At 42.6% G+C, this 26,124-nt stretch overlaps 1 protein-coding gene across 2 annotated transcripts in view; it reads left to right on the top strand.

Annotated features, from left to right (window-relative positions):
- The window catches only part of COG5 (component of oligomeric golgi complex 5), a 224,059-nt gene that overhangs the window by 196,496 nt on the left and 1,439 nt on the right, over positions 1-26,124 (top strand). For both annotated transcript variants that reach the window (XM_020813076.3, XM_078394349.1), the window contains exons 18-21: positions 8,238-8,475; positions 15,421-15,497; positions 16,846-16,972; positions 18,950-19,029. In XM_020813076.3, the coding sequence (XP_020668735.3) occupies positions 8,238-8,475; positions 15,421-15,497; positions 16,846-16,972; positions 18,950-19,029 (522 nt within the window). The remainder of the gene's footprint in view (positions 1-8,237; positions 8,476-15,420; positions 15,498-16,845; positions 16,973-18,949; positions 19,030-26,124) is intronic.

Raw genomic sequence — 26,124 nt, 5'->3', positions numbered from 1 at the left:
AAACGTTTCAACCTAATAAGGAAGACGTCCAGTCGCCATGAATCAACTTCCAGATAACCTCACCTGGATGACTTCACAGACTTATTATAAAGGTTACAGCTATTCATTCTTCTCTTTCTATTTTAGCATCTTTTCTCAACGCTTGGCACACCATCTTCACCAATCAGTGGGTCCTTACCAACACAGCCCAGTTTTGCTATCAACTTCAAAACAAATCCACCTATCGCATTTTTGGATCAAAAACACTTTCAGAAGTACTAGAAGAGGAAATTGCAATACTGTTTCAGAAAGATGCAATAGTGAAAATTCTGCAAAGCCACAAAAACAATTGGTTTTACCCCCACTATTTCACTGTGCCCAAGAAGGATGGGGCATATGTCCAGTTCTGGACTTGAGAAGAGTCAACAGTTGTTGTTGTTTAGTCATTAAGTCATGTCCGACTTTGTGACCCCATGGACCAGAGCACGCCAGGCCCTCCTGTCTTCCTCCTGGAGTTTGGTGAAAGAGTCAACAGTTACATCACTACAACAAAAATTTAATGTTGCCACTGGCCAGTATACTGCTACTTTTCAAGGAAGGAAAGTGTTTTACAGTGGTGGATTTGAAAGGCACCTATTTCCACCTTTTGATAACTCCAGACTGTCATTTCCTTCCCTTTGCATTAGGACATTGAATATATGACTTCAAGGTGCTTTCATTCAGTCTCTCAACAGCACCTAGAGTTTTCACCAAATGTCATCAAAAGTAGTCAAAAGAGGCTGTTGAAAGGTTTGAATAATATATTGTTGTTGTTGTTTAGTTGTTAAGTCATGTCCGACTCTTCGTGATCCCATGGACCAGAGCATGCCAGGGCCTCCTGTCTTCCACTGCCTCCCGGAGTTGGGTCAAATTCATGTTGGTTGCTTCGATGACACTGTCCAACCATCTCATCCTCTGTCGTCCCCTTCTCCTCTTGCCTTCACACTTTCCCAACATCAGGGGCTTTTCCAGGGAGTTTTCTCTTCTCATGAGATGGCCAAAGTACTGGAGCCTCAGCTTCAGGATCTGGCCTTCCAGTGAGCACTCAAGGTTGATTTCCAGTGAGCCCTCAGGGTTGATGAATAATATATACCTAAACATAAAACCACCAGCTCCTCAGTGGTCTTTGTCTGTGATGTTAATGCAGTTCATAAAACCTCCATCTTTTTCTATGAATGCAGCCCATTTGAATCTACTAAGGCTGTGTTTCTAGTGGCTATAACTTCAGCAAGACAAGCCAATGAATTGGCTGCCTTACGTTGTGAGGAGCTTTATTTATAATTCCATGAAGATAAAGTAATCTTTTTCGTGGCCTCTGTGAATGCACGCATATGGGTATTGTCTGCGCCTGCGCTGACTGTCTCGGAAGATTCTAGAGCTAAAAGTAACAATTTTATGGTGTGATCCTCCACGAGGTATATGCTCCTCCCACCCACCATCTTCCCCAGTTCCTTTTTTCTGCCTAGCGGAACGGTTCTCAGGAAAGATTGAGCGCTTCCCTATTTGCCTTTTGGCTATTTTTCTAGGCTCCTTTGAGCTTTTGTTTATCTTTACTTTAAATTACCTACTTAGTGATCCTTCGTGTCTTTTGTTTGCCTAATCGGCTTCCCACGGTCTTTTTATTCCCTTCCCTTTCCCCTCCCCCCCCCTGTTCTTTGCTTATGGCCTCTCCGTCTCCTTTTAAAAGGTGTACGACCTGTACGAATAAAATTGCACTTTCGGACGGGCATAGCCAGTGTCTTTTTTGTTTGGGTGAGGAACATCCTACCCATTCGTGTCCTGCTTGTAAAAATTTAACCAAGCTGGCACTAAAACAGAGGTTCCAAAGACTTAGGTCTTACCTTTGGCAAGCAGCCATGAATCCTCCTACTTCGTCTTCGGAAGCGGCTAGATCTCCTGTCCTTTCAGCCGATAGGCTTCCAGCAGGCCAGTCTACCTCTGATTCTACCTCTGTGCCACCAGCTAAGGACACTGTTGAGAAAGCAAAATCGTCTGGTAAGCACAAGTTGCCCTCCTCTCAGAAGTCTCGAGCGCACGATGCAAGCTCGAAGAAAAAGCCCAAACCTGCCCCCAAGAGGCCTAGAAAGGACAGAGTTCCCCAGGTGGAGCCCCCTCAGCCTTCTCTGCTTTCCCCCGTCCTCGAGGAATCATCCAGAGAAGCCCCTGACTTGGCCTCCGATGGAGATGAAGCCCATGATGTTGCGGGCCCCCCCCCCACGATGCCGCCCCAAACCCCGAGCATTGGCCTCAACGCGGCTGCGCCACAGTCCAGCCCGGCCTCAGCCCATTCAGACCCTGACTCAGGGCGGGCTGCTGAAAGCTCGGCATCCGATCTGGAGGTTCCCCCTTCACCTCCACGGAAGAGAAAGGAGAAACGAAAGCACCTCTCCCCACCAAGGTCTGTGCCATCGCAAGGCGATTTTTGCCCTTTTCCAATGGTACCATACCATTTTGACCCCTTCATCTGGCAGACCCTGTACGAAAGGTACCAGCCTGAACAGGCTAAACGGCCCCGAATGAAGCCAGAACTTCTCCATGCCATCCCTTTCGTGAACTCGAACCGCCTCTGTGCGACCACTTTTGCCCCGACGGCTTCAACTCCGCCTCTATGCCCTCCGGCCCCATCTAAGCCAATGCCTCTAACTCGACTACGAGACTGAGCTCATGAAGCCGTACCCCTACGTCCCGCACCACAGATGCTGGACCCGATGCCATCTCAAGGCCCCTTTGAATGCATGCCGATCCAACGACACCAAGCTCCCCTGACAGAGGGCTTTGGTCCATCAGACTACCCTTCATCTCCGGGCTCCCCTGCATCTTCGGAGGCACAACACTCTGAGTCCTCCCGTGAGCCTGAGCTTCCCCCTCCAGTCCCAGATACGAGGGGCAGCCATGCTTTGTCCTCCTCAGGTGACTTCTCCTGTTCTGCGCTTGTTTTCCAAATGGCACAAGCCCTGAATCTCAACACCGAACAGCCCTTGTCCGCGGATGCTGACCCGTTGTTCGATGACCATCAACTGGTTGATAGTGGCGACATCGTACCACGATGCCATAAGAGCACGAGACACAACGCTCCATACGCTGCACAGTCTCAGCCTGAAGATCAACCTCGAGAAGTCGCACTTGATTCGAAAGCAGACAACCAAGTTCATAGGCATGGAAATAGACTCCCTCCGTGCAAGAGCTTTCCTGCCTCCAGACAGGATCAGGAAAATCCAAAAGGCGGTCCGCCTTTTCCAAACACATCACTCTGTTTCGGCGCATCACGCCCAACACCTCCTGGGGCTCATGGCATCGACGACGGCTGTCGTCCAACACGCCAGACTCAAAATGAGATCCCTGCAGGCATGGTTCCTTTCCCTGTTCAATCCCGAAACAGATCTCCCTTCCACCCTACTGCAGGTGACACCAGAACTAGCCTCCCAGCTCGACTGGTGGACTTGCCCCAACAACCTCCTCATCAGCAGGCTTTTCTTGCTTCTCAGACCTTCCATACAGGTCACAACCAACGCCAGCCCCACGGGGTGGGACGCACACTGCCTTCAACACACAGTCCATGGACTCTGGTCAAATCAAGAACTGTCACTTCACATAAACCACCTAGAACTGTTGGCAATCATCAAAGCATTCCATGCCTTTCTTCCCCTCATCCGAGGTCAGGCAACAGACATCATCACTGCACTCTTTTATGTCAACAAGCAAGGAGGTACCCACTCCCCTTCTCTGCTCTACCTAGCTGTTGACCTCTGGGAGTGGTGCTATTCCCATCATGTTTTCCCTATTGCCGTCCACATTTCCACTGACGACAACACTCTGGCAGATCGGCTCAGTCGACTACCGATGAGAACACACGAATGGACTCTGAACGATGTCATATTCCAGCAGCTGTGCCGGCGATGGGGCATGCCCTCAATAGACCTCTTTGCAGCCGATGCCAACAAGAAATGTCTCTGGTTCTGCTCCAGAGCGGGATGGGACAGCAACTCTCTGGGGGACGCGTTCCTGATGGACTGGTCCCAAGATCTTCTTTACGTATTTCCCCCTCTGCCTCTGCTCCAGAGGGTGATCATCCGTCTCCGACAGGATGGAGCCAACGCGATCCTGATAGCCCCGTACTGGCCCCGCCAGCCATGGTTCACTCACCTGGTCTCGATGTCGTCGGACATGCTCCGCCTTCCTCTCTGCCCAGATCTCCTCTCGCTCGACCACGGCCTCGTTCTTCACCCAGACGTCACCTCTCTCAGTCTTGGGGCATGGAGGATACTCCCGACGTGATGCAGGTTCTTCTTCAAGCCCGAAAACCTTCCACTACCCTTCTATATGAAAATAAATGGAAGTCTTTCTTAAAGTATACTCAGGACAATAACGTACCTGCTATATCTGTCTCTTTGAAGACTCTGCTCGCTTACCTCCTGCATCTCTTCAGTTTCGGCCTTTCCCAGTCTACATTAAAGGCCTATCTTTCAGCCATTGTGACCCACCAGCCGGATGATTCTTCTTCCTCTAAGTTGTTTTCTCACCCAACTGTCAAGGAGTTCCTCAAAGGGCTCAACAACATTCGCCCTCCTCAACAATGCATCACCCCTCAGTGGTCACTGCAGCTGGTTCTTAATTCCCTGATGCGGCCTCCATTTGAGCCCATGGTGTCCATCGACCTCAAATTCCTCACTCTTAAATCGGCTTTCCTTGTTGCAATCACATCAGCCAAATGAGCTAGTGAGCTCGCTGCTCTTCGAGCCGATCCTCCCTTTATCCAGTTTCACCTTCTCCCGAAGGTGGTCTCCGATTTCCACCTCAACCAACCCATCATACTACCCTGCTTCTTCAAGTCTCCTTTGTCACCCCTAGAACATGGGCTCCATAATCCCGATGTCAGACGTGCCCTGGCTTTCTACGTCGAAAGGACAAAAACTTTTAGAAAGTCCAACAAACTTTTTCTGTGCTTTCACGGCCCAAACAAAGGGGCCCCAGCCTCCTCTCAGTCCATAGCATGTTGGATTGTACAGACTATCTCCCTTGCTTACAGCTTGTCAGGGAGATCCCCTCCAGAACATTTGACAGCTCATTCCACCAGGGCGCTGTCCACCTCTACTGCCTTTCAACGTGGCGCTGAGGTTCCTGACATCTGTCGTGCCACTACGTAGTCCACACCGTCCACGTTTGTCAAACACTACCGGCTGGACGTCAGAGCACGCCAAGATGCTGCATTTCGCAGAGCTGTCCTGTCATCCTTCTTACCGTGACGACCCACCAACTGGTAAGTGCAGCTTGCTAGTCATCCATATGTGTGCATTCACAGAGGCCACGAAAAGGAAAAAGAGGTTACTTACCTGTAACCATAGTTCTTTGAGTGGTCCTCTGTGAATTCACACAACCCGCCCATCCTTCCCCTCTATCCATCATGGGTTAATTATATAATTAATTAATTAATTAATTCTTTCCTTCATACCTGGCGGATAAAACTCAGGAACTGGGGAAGATGGTGGGTGGGAGGAGCATATACCTCGTGGAGGATCACACCATAAAATTGTTACTTTTAGCTCTAGAATCTTCCGAGAGAGTCAGCGCAGGCGCAGACAATACCCATATGTGTGAATTCACAGAGGACCACTCAAAGAACTATTGTTACAGGTAAGTAACCTCTTTTTTATTCACAGATGTTTCATTTTTGATTAAGGTACTTTTATATTTCCATATGAGTCAACCATTCGTTCTGCCAACATTCTTTCCATCTCCAACTTCTAGTCTGGAGAAAACTCTTCATACTTCAGATGTTAAACATGTCCTTGCTGTCTCTGTAGATAGAACATGCTCTTTCAAAAGAGCTAATAAACTATTTGTTTGTTACCAAGGGAATTTAAAAAAAAAAGTGGCCAAGTGTCACAGAGCCTTTCTAAGGGGGTCATGAAGATTATTTCACTATCATACAAACTGTCTGAATGCCCCTTGCCAACTTCTCTGAAGAGACATTCCACATGAGTAGTGCAACAGCCTTTTTAAAGGGAGGTTGTTTGCAAGGCTGCTGTGTGGTTGCAACCCATGATCCTTGTGAATCATTATGGGCTAGATGATAGAGATAAACTGGATTCATTGTTCAGTTGTGGGGTGGTGTCTTATATGCTGGGGTGACATCTCAGCAACTGGTGAGTGAGCTTAGGAGTTACCCATGTGCGTGAATCAGAGAGACCACAAAAAAGGACAGGACACTTACCTGTAACTGTGATTTTTCCGAATGGTCATCTGTGAATTCACACAATCCAGTCAACCTCCACTCTCATGCTATTCGCAAGGTAGAGGAAGCTGAGGAGCAACTGTTGGATGGGTAAGTGTATCAGTTGGGGAGCAAAGGAATGCTCTAGAATGTGGCTGAAAGTAGAGTGTCTACGCAGGCCAAGAAGTGTTCATGTATGTGAATTCTCAGATGACCACTCAATAAATCATGATTACAAGTGAGTAACCTGGCAGTGGCCAGGAATATATTTTACACAATAGTACCTGATCCTTGATTTACACATGCCTTATTTACGTCCCACATTGGTCACTGTAACAACCTCTGCATGAGGCTGCCTTTGAAGATACTTCAGAACTTTAGCTGAATACACAGTAGCCATACTGCTAACTGGTGCCAGTTATAGAGAACTGGCACCAATTAGGAACTCCCCTATTACAGCAGCTCCACCGGCAACCAGTCCATTTCTGGGCCCAGTTCAAAGCGCTAATTATGACATATAAAACCTATATGGCTTGGGTCCAAGTTATCTGAAGGACCATATCTCCCCATATGCACCTTTCTGACTCCTAAGATCTTCGGAGGAGGCCCTTCTCTTGGTCCCATTGCCGTCAGAGTTGCATTTCACGTGGACACAAGGGAGGGCCTTCTCTGTGGCTGCTCCCTAGCTGTGGAAGGCTCTTCATAGAAAGGTTAGGTTAGCCCCCTCCCTCTTGTCATTTTGGTAGCAGTTAAAGACCTGCCTTTTTAGACAGGCTTTTAATAACTATATTAGGCAAGATGGAGTCTCCTGGATGCTGTATCTTTTAAGTGTGTCTTTAAAAGATTTTAAATGTTTAAAATGACAAATTTTAATTCCTATTATATTTTTGTTTTTTAACTTTGTAATTTATTGGGGTTTTCGTCCAGCGTAATCATTTGTGACTTACCAGAAGGAAAGTGGCATTGGGGGGAAGCAAACAAGCAAACAAACAAATAGAAGGACCACAGAGGTGTAGTGGGATAATCAACCTATGAGGGCAGTGCCCTTGGCTCCTTAAGCTTGGTGTTTCCAGATAACAGTGAGGAGCTTTTCCTATTAATCATGCACATCTTTTCCTGGTGGATTTTGTTCTTGAAAAATTCAGCAGTGTAGTGAACCATTTTAATAACAGTGAGATCAAATATCGTTAGTTTTCTGTATGTACTCCCTTTGGCTTGAGCATGCATCTTCTCTCTAAAGAAATCCAGTGGAAAACATTGACTTTTGACAAATGATTTAGCTTTATTAAATGTGACTGAAACACCCACAGGATCTCAGAACTTTCTAAAGTGGTGTAGTAGGTCATGAAACACCCTCCCACCCTCTCTTAAAGCTATGGCCAAGACCTCTGATGTAGCCTGGTGATGCACATTATTGAATTAAACTGGGAGGCATGTACAGTATATCAGTATACTCAGCTTGAGGTCTGATCCCTTTGGGTGGTTGTAGCCACACCTTATTGCTGAGACTGGTTCTATCGAGATTGCAGGAGAATGTGTAGAGAATATGTGAAGCAGAGTTACAACAACTTGAGCGGCTGCATCAAAAGATTTTTCAGCCAGGCTGGACTTTTAACACCATAATGTGCAGCCCAGTGTGATGTGATCTGCTGTAAGAGAATTATACTGCAACATCTGGGTCATTTATATTTAGGAGCTGGATTTTGTGATTTAGTTTTCAGCTGATGAAAATGCTCTAGAGGGTGAGAACAGGGGGAAGGCAGGAGATGCTGGTTGAAGAGCAAGTGTTTTGTCATGTGAGAGCTGCAGTAACTGAGGAAAAGGCGCTCCAGTCACTGCTTTCTCAGGGGAGCTCTCCGTTTTTATGAGTCTGAAAAAATATGCTGTAACTCGTGCCGCTGTTGCAGTTGTCTTTGGCAGGAATGGAATGAAAATGCAAAGTCACAATCACTGTTAAGCTGGACAGGAAATTAACGTACAGGCCCTTCTTTTCTCCCTCTTCTGTTAGATCACTACCCACTTCAGGGAAGCCTGATGTGCCCTGTTCTCTGTACATGAAGGAGCTACAAGGCTTCATCGCAAGAGTCATGAATGATTACTTCAGGCACTTCGAGTGTTATGACTTTGTCTATGAGAGCACAGAAGCCATCGCTCAGAGAGCAATTGAAATCTTTATTCGCAATGCCAGCCTCCTAAGGCCCCTTGGCGAAGGCGGGAAAATGCGGCTTGCTGCTGACTTTGCACAGGTAGGCGAAAGAAGAGCAGCCCAGATGTTGTCCCCTGACATATGCTGGACTATTCAGTTTGCTTCAGTTGCCCTAGACATTGCCTTGAAATATCTGCGTTCTGTATCTACAAAAACAGGGCCAGGTTTTATAACTATGGTAGATGAAGCAGTATTTCAGCTGCCTTTGTTGAAGTATGAACACAAGATAGCCTGGGGCTGTCTTTATTATATTCTTTATTGTGGCAGTTGCAGACTTTAAATGGCCTCTGTTGTGAGTTCTTTCCATAGAAATCTCTACAACATGCATGGCAATTGCAGGGATAAATGTGGCCAGTCTGCAGACCCATAATCCCCCAGCCAACATGGGGAGTGCCAGGAGTTCTGGGAATTGTAGTGCAGAGAAAGTAGCTTCTCTGATCTCTCCCAAATTGTTAGGACTTCTTATCATGAGGCGGACCCATTTTTGTGTGTGCATTTAGGCTATGCTGTGATAGGTTCTAGGCAGTTGTATCTGGGGTAGGTTTTCATATATTACAAAAAAAACCAGCATTCTGAAAGTATGTTATAATGGTAATGCTGTAGTCCTTTTTAATCTTTCTAGACACATCTCTGCATTATTCTCACTGTCTTTTATCTAAAAATGTAATGACACCATCTTATCTCTCTGTGAAGGGTATGCTATCTCCCCACTGTGTTTACTGTAGCTGTTGCATGCTCGCTAGAATGTGAATTAGGCCTCTCTGCTCTTATGTCTTGGAAGGGCAATTTTAACTAAGCTTGCTAATAGCTAGTTTTGAATATTCAGTGTCCCTCTCACCTCTTTATTTTTGTTGTTGTTGTTTAGTTTTGTTTTTTCCATCGAGTTGTTTTTTACTTATAATGGCCCTAATAGTGTTTTAGAGGTGTGTAAGGTGTTCAAGGAGTGTTTTACCAGTGTTACCATCCTCCCCCTGGAACTTTCCATAGCCAGCAGGGATTTGAACCCAAGCCTCCTGAGTCCCAGTCCAATACTCTATGCGCTATGCTATACTGTCTTGGTGCTTTGTTTTATTTCTTCCATTTCCTAGTGGTTTCTCTTTTCTGGCAGGGATTTTTTTCTTATCTTTCTGGTCACATCTCTATTTTGTTTTGTTTGAGAACAAAAACTAGATGGAACAGTCTTTGTACACCATGGGAAAGAGCCACGTTGATAAGCCTCTTCTGTTCTTGGAGTGACAGCGAAGCCACTTTCACATCTTCATATCATCTGGCTAGCTTACTCTCCAGTGATCAGAGAACTGAAATTTAGAACACATATATTCAAAAGATAACCCAGTAAACAAATCCAGTGCATCAATACTCTTCAAAGCCTAAATAAGAACAAGAACACTAATCTTACAATAGCTGTATCCCAAGGAACCATAGCAGCCTGGCTTAAATACGGGATGGTGGTATGGGGGTGTGGGCTTCTCACCTTTTCCTCAAATGGCAAAGAGGAGAAGAAGAGAAATACTTTCAAGAAATACTTGAAAGTGATCCAAGTTCTCTTTGCTTCCAACTAGAGATGGGAGTTAACGTCCACTCATGCGTCTGCCAGCACTGGCCCCGTTGTTCCTTCCAATCGCTCTGGAGCACCCAGTCAGCTAGCCGCTCCTGGCAGGAGGAGGGAAGACGAGTCTCCCTGCAAGGCTAACAAGTGGCTAGCCGAGCAGTGCTCCAGAGTGATTGAAAGGAAGAGTGGGATTGGTGGCAGTGGCGGACACATAAGTGGATGGTCTGACCCCAGGGGCTGGACCCTTGTTAACTCCAGCTGTGCAGGGGTATTTATATACGAATATGAATACCCCCCATCTCTACTCCCAACCCTTCCAAGTGTATGATCCACTAGTGCTGATAGTACTGTAGGATGTGGTGGCAGGGTTGTATACTCACAATGATTAAAGTGCAAGTGGTGCCTTGACTGACGAATGCCCTGACCTATGAACAAATTGACTTACGAACAGCTCCAGCCACAAAATTTTGCTTTGACTTGCAGCTGGAGCTTTGACCTACGAACAAAAAAGGCAGGGGAAAGGGGCGGGAAGTTCAAAAAAACTAACCGTGGGTGGCAAAGAGGCTGCTTCTTTGTAGCTCTTTCGCCCCAGCGGTTAGGGAAAGGGATGTGGCGGCAGTGGCTCCTGGCTGGACTTCCAGCCAGATCCCAGCCCGGACAGCTGACCATGGCTGGGAGGCTTGAGAGGAGGCTTTGTGGGGAGGTAAGTGTGCTACTTTTTACTGTTTTGGGTGGCTTTTGCAGGGTGGGATTGGGCTGGTGGGGTTATGTTTGTGTTTTGTTTTGTTTTTTTGCAGCCCCAGGGGCTTGCAGATTTTTATTTTTATTGGGGGGGGGTATTTTTTTTCTTCAGCCGGAATGGATTAATGGGTTTTCAGTGCATTCCTGTGGGAAATGGTGCTTTGACTTACAAACATTTTGACTTACGAATGCCATTCCAATATTGATTAAATTCGTAAGTCAAGGCACCCCTGTACCTCCCAGTCATGTAGATATAAAAGTCTGTGAGATTAACATGTAACCATCATGCTACAAGTATTTATGGAGAACTGGGCTTGACAAATACTCGAAAGGTGAAAATAATCACTTGTGCTGAACTCATGGCTCAGTTTTTGCTTTTCAGAGCTGGCCTGAAAAAATTTTCTTAAGTCAGTGTGGTACAATTAGATGACATTTTCCTGACATTTACACATACTACGAGGCACCAGATAAGAACTTTATGACCTCCTCATTATGAAGAACTTTGTTTCTGTATAAGAAAGCCAAGTGTATGAAAGTTACAGTAATTTGCAGTATTTTAGGTTGTGTTAACTTGGGAGTCCTATTTTGCCCTTTAAATGTTATGTGGCTGTATATGATCAAGGGACCGAAATGTGAGTATGGTGGCATCAGATGGAGAAAAGGCCAAAGCTTTTTTCAGTATCTGGCCCAAAAATATGCTCCGAAAAGAAGAGAAAAAAAACCTCTTAAAAGACAAATGTTCTGAGCTTAGTGAAGAAGAAAAAATTACACATTAACTTACAAAAATAATTAGGTTTAGTGTTGTCTGGTATAAAAATAGGTCTTCCTTCATCAAAACACCAGTGATTGACCCAGGGCACTGAGAAAAATTATATTTTTCTTTGGGGTAAAATAAAATAGAGACATTCTGACATGTGTCTTGACCTGTGATGAGATGAATAAGCGATAGGTTCTTCGGGCTTTTTGTTTCTCTTCAGATGTGCAGTTGGGCAGTAAAAGCAAGTCTGAGTATTAGATCTAGTTAACTGTAATCGTCCGTGGCTTGGTTCCATGATAACCCTGGAATGCAGCCTCTCCCCACCTGTTGCCTTCAAGATGTTTACAAACTAAGTGCAAAGTGTTCTTATACGGACATAAATAGCTTAGAACCTGAATATCAGGTGAAACCCTCTCTTGTGGGGATGCCCTTCTGACAGGACTTCATACCTACACTAGCTAGGGATCCAGCTTTGGTGCACAATCCCTCCCATGGAGGGAAGTGTTTTCATTCTCCCCTTATCCATTCATAGACTTCTTCTCTTCCCTTGTTTACCCACTTGGTTGGCCTTTGGCCCTGCCCCACGGCTCTTCCTCTTTCCCTCTGCTGTTTTTTCTTTCTTTCCACTTTTCCATGATGGACTTCATCCTCCTTCCCTTCCAGTGCTGCTTCAGACTTTCCCTTTGCTCATTCTTCTCTCCCTTCTCAAGTTAGGAGAAAGGAGATTTCACCTCAGCACCAGGGAGAACATCTTGATGGTTAAGAGCTGTTTGACCCAGGGAGGGGGTAGTGGTCCCTACCCTTCTTCATCAGAAGACAAGTGGTTTGATGACCCCTTCTCGGGGATGCTTAATCTGTACATTTTCTACTTCAGCAGGGATTTAGGCTCAGTGATGGTTGGGGTCCCTTCTCTACCATTCACAGATTCTGTAATATTCGACAAGCAGCAAAGCTGTCTCTTTATCTTTCTGTTTCTCTCTTTTTCTAAACTTCTGAAGAGGTCAGGGCCCCTGGAGAGCAGAAACAGCAGTTGCAGCAGTTACGCCAACATGTTGTTTTTCTGGTTTGCCCTGTCACCCATCTGGATTTGCCTTGGGCCCTCTGGTGAAATTAATATGCGAAGCATCACACTAGCTGGGGGCGAGGAGAGGGGGCTTGTTAAGGAAATCTTCCTCCTGGTGACTGAAAAGGATACAACTGACTGCAAATAGATTTCAATGAACTGAGTGTAATTAACTGAAAATCAAAACTATCCAAGAATATAACAGCCTTAAGAATATAACATGTTAAGTTTCTTGGCCTTGAGGTCTTAGAACTATGGCAGAGGAAACACATATTCTTTCTTTCCTCTTTTGTAGTGTAGATAGATCCTATTGTTTTATTGTGCCTTATTAGTACAGTGAGTTAATACATTTTATAAACAAATACATAATAAACTAAATAGGGTCGTGTCCTTCAAATTCCATGTTTAACTTTCTAATGAACAAATTGACTTACATATCATGTCAGAAGTGCCTTGACTTTTGAAAAGCAAACTTTTTGCCACCTCATCCTGTGATTTCTCCATGCTGTGGGCTGCAGTAGTCTATTGGGCACCTTGACAGTTGCCAAGTGAGTGGAGTAGGAAAGCAGGGCTACTCTGTGCAGTTAGGAAAAATAATCTTTTAAAAATTCATTGAGCCCCTCTATACAGACTGACTGGTGAGGAGACAGGTGCAACTCTTCAGTCTGGGTTCCATGTTTTACATTGTTCCCTTCTTCGGATTCGCTAGTCTGAATGATATTTTGATATTTTCTCTTTATCTCTTCTGCGTTCTTTGCTACTGTTTTTTAAATCATTGTTCTGACTACTCTCATCCTTCAGTGCAAAAGCCTAGCTTCAAAAGTAGTATTTTGATGCTGTCAGAATTGATTATATTAATTTGCACTTCACTTCTAATGTATAAAAAGCTTGATTTTTTCTTAAATTACAGTTGTAGCAAAGAGAAGTTAATTTTCTTATCTTAATATACAGTGGTGCCTCGCTTAGCGATGTTAATTGGTTCCAAAAAAACATTGCTATGGGAAAACATCGCTATGGGAAACACCATTTCCCATAGGAATGCATTGAAAACCGGATAATCTGTTCCAATGGGAACGGATTACCGTCCTTAAGTGAAAATCGCCATAGGAAACATCGCTAAGCGAAACGCAGTTCCCCCATTGGAATGCATTGAATAGGTTTCAATGCATTTCAATGGTTTTGACAGGTCCATTTTCGCTATTTTAAAGTTGTCTTAAAATGTTCAAAAACTGTTTAAAATGCTTGGAATCGTTAGTGCACCCTGTAAAACCTTTGCAAACTTAATTTGGCTTTGTTCTGAGTTTTCGTCAATTTTTGGTGAATTTCCGCCCCCCCATTGGAATGCATTGAACTGTAGGTTTGACAGCTAAATGGACATCGCTAAGCAAAACAGGGGGACCTAAACTGTCATCGCTAAGCGAAGCAAGGTCCCTAAAGGTTCTAAATTTCCCCATTGGAAACATCGCTAAACGGAGCGCACGATCGCTCCAAAAACCTCATCGCTAAGCGAATGCATCGTTGAACGAGGCAATCGCTAAGCGAGGCAGCACTGTATATTGGGACTGAGAATTTTCTTATCAAGGCTTATATAAGGTTACTTCATAAAGGGCATGATGGAGTTTATATTGAAACTAGCTTATGGTTACACTACTTATAACACTTACACTTAGAAAGAGGGAGAACATGTGATACCATAACCCTGTGTCTAGTAGAAAACCATCAAGCTGCCATGCTCGATCCTTGCAATTTTTGAACAGTAACCTTTTGGCCTGTTGTTACCATATGATCACAGCCTCTTTGACTCCGTGTTAATAACCATGTTAAGACGTTTACCCCTTTATTTCTTCCTGTTCTTTTGGCAGTTTCTCTTTTCCTGGCTGTACTAATAAGCTGAATCTAAGAGAGCCATGTGAATTTTATTTGAGTTTGTCTAGATCTCCGTCACCTTGTTTTCCTCCTGATCCAGGACTTGGATGTTGAGATAAATGTGTACACCTTGCTTCTGGCAATCTTGAACAATGTGGCCAACTATCATGCTGAATGCCTTTACATTTCCATGTGAAATAACTGCCATCTGCTGTATGGTGTTTGTACAGGAAAGGCTTGAAGGAAAATCTGACTATGACATCAATTAAGGACCACTTGTGTATGCTATGGCCCCTGTGCAAGGGCATTAGAAAAAGGACCCTAAAAGTGGAAGAGCCTCTGTAGTTAGAGCATGGTTTGCTAGACATTTTGGAATTACTTTAGGGGAGATGTTTTGATGCTGTTGTTGTTCACCTCAGAACCGATCACAGTGGTGCCTTGACTTACGAACTTAATCCATCCCTGACCTTTTACCTTCTAGAGCCAGTAATTTAAACCTTAATTTCATAGAATTATGGAGTTAGAAGAAGGGGCCATCAGACTTTCCTTCCTGTCCAATAAAAGAGTTATCATTAAAATAAAAGCTGGGTTACCTGTGATTGAGATCATTATCATTAGAAGGACAGCAATATACCTCTTGTTATGAAACATTCAGTTATAGAAGGAGGCCAGCAAAGAACAAAGGAATTCATCATCTTCTTTAAGCTAAATAGGCCTGCTCCCTGCCAAACATCCACTATATCAGTATGATAGCTTATTAGATAGTTGATTGTCCTTGGAGGGTGAACACGTGCCATTTATTATTTGGCAGGAAATAGTTGTCTTTTACTGTCACTTCTGAATCCTCCACACGGGACTAATTGATGCACATTCTAACAGCGTGAGCCAGATATTCTGCTGGCTCTGGTGCCAGCTGTTGAAGTTCAGTAGCTGAAGCTCTGTTCTTTAGTTTGGCCCAGGACTTTGAATCTTGGACTGACAAAATACAGTTCTTTCCTTCTTATAGATGGAGTTAGCAGTGGCTCCCCTCTGCAGGCGGGTGTCTGATCTGGGGAAGTCCTATAGACTCTTACGATCGTTTAGGTAAGTGATATTCACAGTGTTGCTAACAGCTGGCAGCCTGATTTACATTTTTTTCATTAAATGAAGTTGCCAACTTCTTGTTTGTTTGGGAATTTAATTAAAACCTTCTGGCAGCATCACATGTAAATTACCAACAAATTAGTGTCGCACTTTTTTTCCTCTTTAGCATTTTATTCAGAGTGTGATTCTGAGTTGGAGAATTTTGTCATGCAAATGTCAGCTAAATTGTACCTTTTTGCTTTTGTTTTCGATCTCTGTTCTTACAATAATGAGATATGTAGTCACACTGGTGTTTTCCTCTCTGAAAATAGAGAATTTAAGATGCAGTGCTAGGAGATTGTTTAATTAAAATAATAAGCTGTTACTACAAACAATCACCTACAAAATTCAGTAATGAAGAACATGAAGATTTATCAAGCAAAGCACCAAACAACTGCATAGGGAGGCACAGACTTTGTTTTTCAGGTGCTGAATTTCCCAAATAGAACCCTGTTCTTTGAGTTCTGCCTCTGTCTGCTTTTGAATCTCAGCAATTCCAAATAAACTCTGTGGAACCGAGAGAACAACCTGTTTTAGGTTGTATCTTTATAGAGGGGCAAATCTTTGTCGTTAGCCACCTAGAGTGGTCTTAGCCGACTAGATAGGCGGGATATAAATAAAATAAATAAATAAATAAATCTTCTTCCACCAAGGCTCATGGGAACAGGAGAGAGATGTAATGGTCATTCCAGTTGTATTTGAGCCTTTACATTTTACATTTTGCCATATCACTGAATGGTAGGGGCACTTATTTTGGAAAGGACAGTTCTGTACTTACAAGGTATCTGCTTCAAAGCCTGCCCAGACCAAGGCTGTTTCGAAAATACAGAACTAGGGAAAAAAAGAGAGTGCAAGAGAGAGCAGGGGTCTTGAACTCTCCATCAGCAATTAGCCTCTGGGCAACAGGCCAAGCAAGTGTATCGATTGTCTAGCGGTAGTAATATGCACTTTATTTTTATTAATTTGCAGTAATTAATTCTCAAATTACATTGACAAATATTGATTAGTATATGTGAACATTTTGCTGCTCTGTGCAGAAGGGGCTCCCATAATCAGTGCCTGTTATGCAGTCTCATGTGGAAAAAATAAACTGCTGGAAATGAATACCCAGTCATTGCAAGAGCTAAATGTAGACCCTGCCTCTGAGAATGTGTGGCATTGCCTCTGTTAAAAGAAAGATGTAAACGCGTAATGTTCATTATGTGTCCTCCATCCACAGTGGCTGACATGGTGCTAGTAAACTATCCAAGAGCATGTTTTTCACTCCTTGGAGCAATATCATCTGACCTGTGCTTTTCCTTCCAATCAGACCAATGCTGTTCCAGACTAGTGAGCATATTGCCAATAGCCCAGCTGTGGGAGACATCATTCCATACAGTACTGTTATTCAGTTCTTATTTACCAGAGCCCCGCCGGAATTGAAATCCCCATTCCAGGTAAGGAGCTTGTGCCTCTTTCCTGCCTAAAAGCTACACAAGAGCAAAACAAAACAAATAAACCTAGCTGTTTACCTCTAACAACCCTAACCAGTGCTATTCAAGGTGCAGGCTGCTGGTTTGGATTTTGTAAGATCGTAAGAGAAGGAGCCTGTGGCACTTTCACATTCTATGCAGTGTCTGGCAGTAGAAGAGAAGCCATGTTTCTTAGCAGAATTTGCTCTCTAAGCATTTGCCATGGTTGGCTGTGTGCAGGGTGACAGGAGCTGCAGGCCCACAACATCTACGGGGCCACCCTTTGCCCCCTATCTGAGCTAAAGATACAAATTTCCCTGTTGTTCAGACAGGCTTGGACATGTTAGTGCTAAAGTGTTAACATAAAATAGTCAAAGTGAATTCATTTGTTGATGTTGAGCTACCGGTATTTAAGAGTATGGAATCAATTCTTGCAGTCATCATTATTAACTTTTTTAAAACTCTGTTAAATAAATGGCTAGAAACTGCCAATCCACACTCAAACGACTGATTAAACGCAACAGGCCAAATGTGTGTGAAACATTAATGGCTGCTCAGAAGAATTAAATGGTGTTGGGGTTTAATAATTAAAATAACATTTTAAAATTATTGCTGAAACCTTTATGAATTAGGGTGATGCATTAATTTTTAACCAGTTCTTTCCAAGCTCTAATTCCATATTAATAGTTTATAAGCCAAAATGCAACAGCAAAAGGAATAACATATGAAGACAGTGGGAAAGATATAACTCTGTAATGACACCTTAAAGGTAGAAGTAGGATGGGGAGATTTTGGTCTTCCAGATGATTTCCAAGTCCTATTTTGGAACTTGCAGCCATCAAGGTAAATACAGAATTATTATGTGAGAGGTACTCCAAAACATTTGAAGGCCCAAAGTTGTTTACCCTCCATTTACAGTTAACAGTAACCACATGTGGAGATTGTAGCCTAGAGGCTGCTGAGAGATGTGATATTACTATTTGTAGACTAATACGAATATCCTGGACCCAGGTGGCCAGGATCCCTGGTCCCACCTCCCTGAACCAACCCAACCAATTACAGGTTGTGGCACAGCACATGCAGCCGGCGTCTTGCTTGCCAGGCCAATCTCGGAAAAAGCCTGGCTGGCGCTGTTTCGCCTTCCTGCTCTTCTGGCCACTCCCACCAAGGGGGCCGGATGACGAGTCTCCACGCTCAGCTGCTTCATGGCCAGAAGAGCAGGAAGGCAGAGCAGCGCCAGCTGGGCTTTGACCAAGAGTGGTGCAATGAGCAGGATGCTGGCTCTGTGTGCTGTACCGCAACCTTTAAGTCATTTTAGGGAGGCAGGACTGGAAATCCCAGTCACCTGGGTCCAGGTTATTCATATTCATCTATGAATGTGAATATCCCATCGATACCCTGGCCCACCTTCTTTCCACCAGGACATTGGTCCCGAAGTCAGTACATTTGACTGAATACGCTTACGGAATTCCCTTGAAGAGTTCCTGTATACCTGGATGACTGACTGCCTGGTGCAGGTGGAGCTTCCATGGGCACCCCACCCCTACTGTGACAGCCTCCACAGTTCCAGACTATAATATTTGAGTAGGGCTCTTAGCATGTACTAGACTCAATGACTATTGAGTGAAACAAGACATTTATAAGCAAATAGTTGCTGGCCAGTTAGTTTTATCCTCTGTATTTTTCTAGAACAGTTTCCTGAGCCAAATAAAAGGCTCTGAAGAAACAACTGTATTTAAAGTCCTGTGTTTTTAAGCACTGTAAACGGACTGCTGCTGATAATACGCTGCCTGACATTTTGTAAAGATTTCTGCAATCCACAGATATTCCAGTATACATCAGTCTTTTAAACCAATCAGCTCCTGGTGGTACGTTTTGTATAGCACAAGGAAATGGCAGGGATATAGTTAATGTATATATAAAACGTCAAGAAACTATTTTTGTGTTTATTGCCCATGAAAGAGAGCAGAGTGGACCATTGCCCGATATTCCCGATGGCTTGATGATCATCCATCCGAGAAAGACCGGCTCGTTTTAATACGGTAAGAATCATTTTATTTTATTTTTTCTGCTCATCAAGATATTCACTTACTCCGTTTGTAAACCACAATCATTCTTGTCTCCTATGTGTGGCTTATGCATCATGCTGTCCTCTGACATTTTAAACAAAAATTGTTGTAAATGTTATGGCTTACTGCAGACACTGCTTTTAGGGAATAAATGACTCTGGTCCAGCAGTGTGTTATTTTATTAGACTCTGATTTGATAAAACAGGAAGTTACTTTGCAAATTACATTGAACTCTCTTTCAGTAATTCTTTAGGTAATTCAAATGTTTCCTATACTCCTACTCCAAAAGTGTGAGTGTGCACTATTATTTATTTTGTACTTTACAGTGGATTCAACTACTGTACTTTGGTACTGAATTTGTATCTTTTTTTAAGTAATGCATGTTTTTCATGGCTGTAATCCTATGAATATAAATACAGTGGTGCCCCACATTACGACAATAATCCATCCCGGGAAAATCGCTGTTTAGCGAAATTGTCATCATGCGAAAACCCTTTCCCTATTGGAATGCATTGAAACCCAGTTTAATGTGTTCCAATGGGAAAAATACCTCGTCATCCAGCAAAGATCGCCCATAGGGAAGCCATTTTGCGAGTGCCGATCAGCTGTTAAAATGGCTGCCCTGCGAAGCATGGGTCCGGGAAACACAGAGCAGCCATTTTGCGGAGTCGAAAAAAATCATTGTCTTGCGAACAAACGGTTTGCAAAGCACGGACCTAATCGACATCCAGCGGAATTCCCCCATAGGAATGACTGTTTTGTGAATCGCTATAGCGATTGCAAAAAGTCATTGTCATGCAGATTCGTCATTTAGCAGGGTCGTCGTTTAGCGAGGTACCACTGTACTAGTAGAAACAGGTAAACTTATTTCCAGTTTCAGTTTGCTTAGGATCAAGCGGCTTATCTGTTTTTCTGAAGTAAAAGCAAAAACAAAAAAAGGAAGCAAAGAGTGTTTTGTGTGTAAGCTTTGTGGGAAAGAACAAAAAACACCCTGGAAATCCTGACAATAGAGATGCTTCTTGCAAATGAGAAGGAATATCAAGGAATAAGAATTCAGTTTGTGCTGAATAAGTTGAAGCAGACGCCTGTTAATGTTAGAAGCCTCTAGTTTCCTCCATAATTTTATTGAGTCAAAAGCTGCCTTGAGATCTGTAAAGGCTACATGGAGTGAGGTTGCTTTATCAGAGGTATATTTTTAATAAAATATTGTAATGTCAAGCATTAGTCAATGGTAGATCGACCTTCCCTGAAGCCTGCCTGCTCTTCTGCAAGTATCTTAACCTGCTCTAGCCAATCTTTAAATTTCCCATATAAGTGCCTGGTATTTAATTTACAGATTGTGCTAAGGAGACTAATAGGCATGTAGTCTGCAGGATCATCTCTCTTTCCCTTCTTAAATATGGGGACTATGATAGCAAATCCCATGCTTACACATAGTGTTGCCAGATTTCTTACTGCTGCAATGGGCATTAGAAAAAGGACCCTAAACAACAACAACAAATGCTTAGTAGTTACATTAAAAGCATTTATATTTGAGGCTGGGCAATGCATTTATTATATATGAAACAACCTTAAGAGTCTGATATTTATAATATTAATAAATCAGTGTCTCCTGGAAATAGTAAAGGGAGCCATATGAGCCCTCTGTCATAAGCAAATATCTAAGTTGAGTAGTCATTTTATTGGATCACTAAAATATTACCAATAAGATGAACTTTCTAGTTTCCCAGAACCCTTCATCAGATGGAACTGGTATAAAACTTGGGATTAAGGTGCATATTGAGCCATGACACCAGACTAATCACTAAACAAACGGGACTAGAGATTTCACAGGAGACAGAGGTGCCAAAGGTACGGCCTTTTGCTGGTGTAAAAATGGAGACTTTGCTTCATATTTGTCTGCTCCAAGCCTGCAAAAGAGGTTTGTGCCTCTACTTAAGGTATTTGGCAGATCTGTGGCTGGCAAGATGGGCGGCGGGGGAAGTGGTAGACTTTTGGCCACTGTGGAGAGGAAACTGCAAAATGATACACTGTATTTGACACCTTTGTTCCTGAAGCATTACCTTCTGCCTGGGAGCATTTAGTATAAAGGACAAACAGAAGCATTGGATGTTTCTGGTGTGCTTATTCAAGCCTGTGGCAAATGTGTTTTTAAGAGTTTGCCCATTTGGGGAATGTGTAGGAATGAAAGAAGCCAGCTTGGGATCCATTAATTGAGCCTCATGCCACACATCCTTTGGCAGACATTTTCTTCTAGTACAGGTGACACAAAAGCTTTGCTCATAGTCCTGTGTATCCAGGTATGGTTTGCATTATTTTTCTTGTGCTGACTGTGCATTCAGCGAGCTGAGACTTAACCAGAGAACTATTCAAGGAATAACTTGGCAAAAGCATCAATCTCATCATATTCAAAAAATTTTCATGGTGGATTTCTCTGTTGCATCAAAAACACGTTCAGAATGTGGAATTTGTCACATTGTCATTGGTGGGTGAAGTAGAGTTTATAGAAACCATGGTGCTTTTCTTTGCACATTAGAATGTTTTCCAAAATGTTGCCTTGGAGGTTTAAATTCCTCCCATTTATTGCCACCTGGAATCTTGGGGTTGACTGTAGCTTCAGATTCTAATGATTTTCTTGTTTTTCCAAAGCCAGTTTATGAAATACTGGTTTGCAATGCTGCTTCAGGCAAAAATGTCTAAAATCTCTACCTTAGATTTGATTTTTAAACTCATCAGAGTAGGAGCTAGCTGCTCTTGTGATTTTTAAAAGTTTTATGCAGATTGACGACACTATAATGAAGAATCTACATTAAGCATGTAAATGCTCACTTTTCTCCTTCTTCTGCCCAAGGAAAAACAACCAGAGAATTTCTCTTCTTGTCCTGAAAGAGGAGGCAGGATATAATGGCTTCTCAACCAGAAAAGAGGAGGAGGAGATTTTCCCTCTCCCACAAATAAAAGCATACTATCCAAATGCAAATAATGTTCTAATGCTCGTTCCACCCCTTGGGCACATAATGCTTCTCAAGCAAGAACTGTGCTAACCAACCATATTAGAAAAGGACTCAGAGTTGCTGGTAAGGCATCGGGGTATATAAACTAAAGAGATCAAGCCAAGCAGTTGAGAGTGTCACACATTGTTCACAAAACACTTGGTTATTTGTTTGTTTTTTTGTTTTTTGCTCACAAACTAATGATTGAGTAGGCTCTAATGCAGTTTGAAATTACATCTCTGAACCTATACTTGTCCATTTCAAACTGGGTTCTTGGCTGTCCTGTTTTCATATACTGTGGCTTTGTAATCGTATGGATTAAATAAATGGAGGGCCAAACTGGTGTATTTTACATAGTGTCATGGCCTATTTAGTTTCCATGTTTTTTTTTCTCTGCTTCTGGTGTCTGACCTCAGTCTTTTTAAAAATGTATCTCCTTTGGCATGCTAATCCTTTGCCTCAGGAACAAAGTTGATAAGATTACAATAATCTCTTTAGAGCCGCATAGTACATAAGAAGTAAAAATGCCTCTATTCTCACTGTGCAACATCTAGAAAACCTCTGGCCTCAGCTGCAGCCAGTGTTTCCTGGAAGCTTGCAAGTTAAGCGTAATTTGGGTGTGAGGAGTTAGGAATTTATTTTGAGTCTACAAGCCCATACTGAGGCATATCTAGAGAGATCCCTAAGTATGCAGCAATCAAGATCTTTGGGGTCGAGGCAGCCCTGTTTTATTTCTACCCTGATAGGCACCCGTTGATTATCAGAGGGAGCAAGTATGACCTGCAAGAAAATGTCAGACTATTTGTCCTCCAGCTTGTGGCTCCAGACAGCCTGGAACAGAAGCTTTGTAGTGCTCTTTAGGAGTGTGTTTGAGGAGCAGAAATGAGGTTATATAATGTTAAGATAATGCCAAACCTGAATATTTTATAGCCATATAGCAAGGAGAGTGCCATTCTGAAGATGTGAAAGAACAGGTGTTGAGTTTATTATGCCTTCAAGGTGCCATAAAGCTTTTGTTGTTTTCAAACAGTTCGCAAAATCATACAATGAGCGCCAATGTAAACTGGATCCAGGTCCTGGGAATGGTTAGTTCAATGGATTTAAACCTACTTAAAAACCCCTTCCCTTTTGCCTTTGGGAGCCTTGGATCAGGAGAGGGGAGACATTAGTAGTTAAGAATTGCTGCTGGATCACTGCCAGCAGAATCCGTATCACCAGCAGCGACCCAGCAGTGAGTTTTTGACTATTTAAACCCTATGGAGCCTTTGAAGATGAAATGAGGAGATAAGAAACTTTAAATCAATTTAACTTAATTATTTCTGGGACCCACATACAATTTACGGTCATATAATTGCACCAGCAGGATTTTGCCCAGTATCCCATGATATATTTTTTTAAGGCAATGTTTTTTAATTGCAATTTGTTCCATTTGGCTTTTACTGAACATGGTAGAGACTAACTACATTTCTATGTTGTAAAAAGGGAAAGAACTAATTGAGAGGCTTTTGAAAACTTAATTTTGAATTATGTTGTAATAGCCTTATTTATTTGCCTTTTTCATCCTATGTGGATAAAGTTTCTGTGTGGATTTTTGGCTGTTTTTTTTTTTACACCATGGTGCAGTTCTTTATCTCTTTATTCAGAAGCTCTGTTTTTGATGCTTTCTCTCAAATAAATGGATATGAGAGCCTCTAGTCCCCCATGGAAGTAGGAGCAGTCACTGAATAGGCTCTTTCTTCAGTCCTCATGAAATATGGCAATGAGGATGATAGGACAAAGAGATGGGCTGCACACACAGATTTAAAAGCTGTGGGAAGGGACACTCATAAAGGAGATGTGGTTATGTCTGACCTAAAGAATACATCCACAAATACTTGGAAAAGGTAAAATAGAATTACAAAATACATCAACCAGTACTGCATGGAGCTCTTATGCGAAAAGCAAGCGGTATGTGTGTCAAGCATTTGAAAGTAATAATCTTGTATGTGCTTATTCCTTTTTGGTGGCATAATGTATTACTACTTCAGTGCCATTTAAGGGGTCTTTTCTTTACCAGCTTCAGTCTCTCAATAAATGTGATGCCATTATAATACCATATAATCAGCCTAATTTGGCTACATGAAATTACTGAGAGCAGACAGATTCCTTGCACTGCTTTCACTCATGTTTGGTCATGAAGAAGAGAAAAGATGAGACATATCTTTATTATCTGGACTACCAGGATAACTATTAGCATACTATGCCTGTCAAGTCAGAGGGTCTGACGCCTGAACATCTTCCTGTGAGCCCAGTCCTATAGAACCTATAGATCTCTAGGGAAAAATTGGAAGCCCGTGTTCATCACAGCTGGCATTTATCCAAAAAAGGATTAATTCCAGAATGAAATAAGACAATCATATCAGAATTCATCTGGTTATCAAAGTATGTCTTTTCATTGTTGCAACAATTCAACTTGTCTAATTCTATAAGGTTTCCTTATCTACATTGCTTCTGTTCCATAAGTACAAAAATACTTTATGGTTGTTGTAAAAATCCATGTCTTACAGCTATGGAAAACTGTAGGCACAATTGCTTAACAGTATGTGAAAACTTAACTTTAATTTAAATCAGATTTCAATCCAAAATACAATGAAAATATCAAAAAGAATGTTTCAGTTGTATTCTAAAAATGTTAGCAATTATAGCCTTAAAAAGCACTTGCTCACCCAGCCAAACCTGTTTGAATCTGTGGAGAAAAATCCATTTTGTCCTTTGCTGCTGCTACATGATTTTTGTTGGTATCTGGTGTATGTGATATGGCATAGCATATTACCTGATGATGGTGTCTCTGTGTGTCACCCTGCCTCCCTATATTTCTCTCTGGCATTTACTGTTTCCCTTTCTAACTATAAACATTCCCTTTTCCAGGGTCTGCAAATAATAGTGGTCTGATGCACCAGCAAAAAGTTTTTAATAAGAATTTCCTCTTTTTTTTTTTTGCTCCTTCTGTAACATAAAATGCCTGAGATTCAGAATCTAGCAAGTTGCCATCATGATGATAAGCATAATTATTTTTACTAATAAGAGTTAGAACCCAGCAGTCTGCATTGCCCTGTAATTTCAAGGACAGTAATTCACAGAAAGTCTCAGAATTAGCATGAGGACAGCAAGTTACACATTCTGCAAACACAGTATCTAGTCACACGTTGCAATGTTTTGCCAATTATTTCAGTACATCTTGAGTTCTTTCCCATGGTTCAACTGTCAGCCATGAACAAAATTCCTTTGCGAAGCAGTGTTGTAGTGGCCTTGCTTCCGCGCTTGGATGGAAAGCTAATTTATTTTGCAGTAACTTAGTAAACAGCTGTTCAAACCTCATTTTTAAAAGCACTTTCATTTTCATAGAAGGAGCCCCTCTGAAGAGTGGAAAAAGCATTGAGAGTACTGGGCAATGGTGTGCAGCCAGTCAATCCTTCACTCATAGAAGCACTGTACTGTACTGTAAATTGTGCAATGCTCTGATACAAATAAACATTTTCAGGGCTGTTTTTTCTACACCTCCCCCTTAATCATTTTAACTATACTTTTATAATTGCACATCTTGACATGCCTGTATTCACATGCAAAAATATGTATTAGTTGAGACAGAATATATGTGGGGATACATACATTTGTTCCTATCTTGCCTGCTCTACTATCAGTTTTTGACCAAAAATCCTGTGTTTGCCTGTAACACGTAAAGGCATAGGAAGGCACAGGCATATATGCAAGCCCCATCTCCAAAATCCACCCACCCCCAACTACTCTCAAGAGTACACTTTTAGATCTGCAATTAGATTTGTAAGCACATCCTACCCAGGTTCTGAAACCCTGGTAAGAATTCTCAATGGTGCTCAAGAGACTGCCACATTCTCTCCTCTGTTTATTTACATACCTAGCCCACCTTCCCTCCACTGAGTTCAAGGTGACACACATGGTTCTTCTCTGTTTTATTCTCACAACTCAGTGAGGTAGTTCAGGCTGAGAATGGCTCACTGTGTTTAGTGGTCTACAACATGGATCTTGAAGTTCCAGTCTAACATCCTCCTAACCTCTC

This window comes from Pogona vitticeps, chromosome 5 (assembly GCF_051106095.1).
Source record: "Pogona vitticeps strain Pit_001003342236 chromosome 5, PviZW2.1, whole genome shotgun sequence".
In the NCBI taxonomy this organism is placed as follows: Eukaryota; Metazoa; Chordata; class Lepidosauria; order Squamata; family Agamidae; genus Pogona; species Pogona vitticeps.
This window is presented reverse-complemented; position numbering and strand designations above follow the sequence as displayed.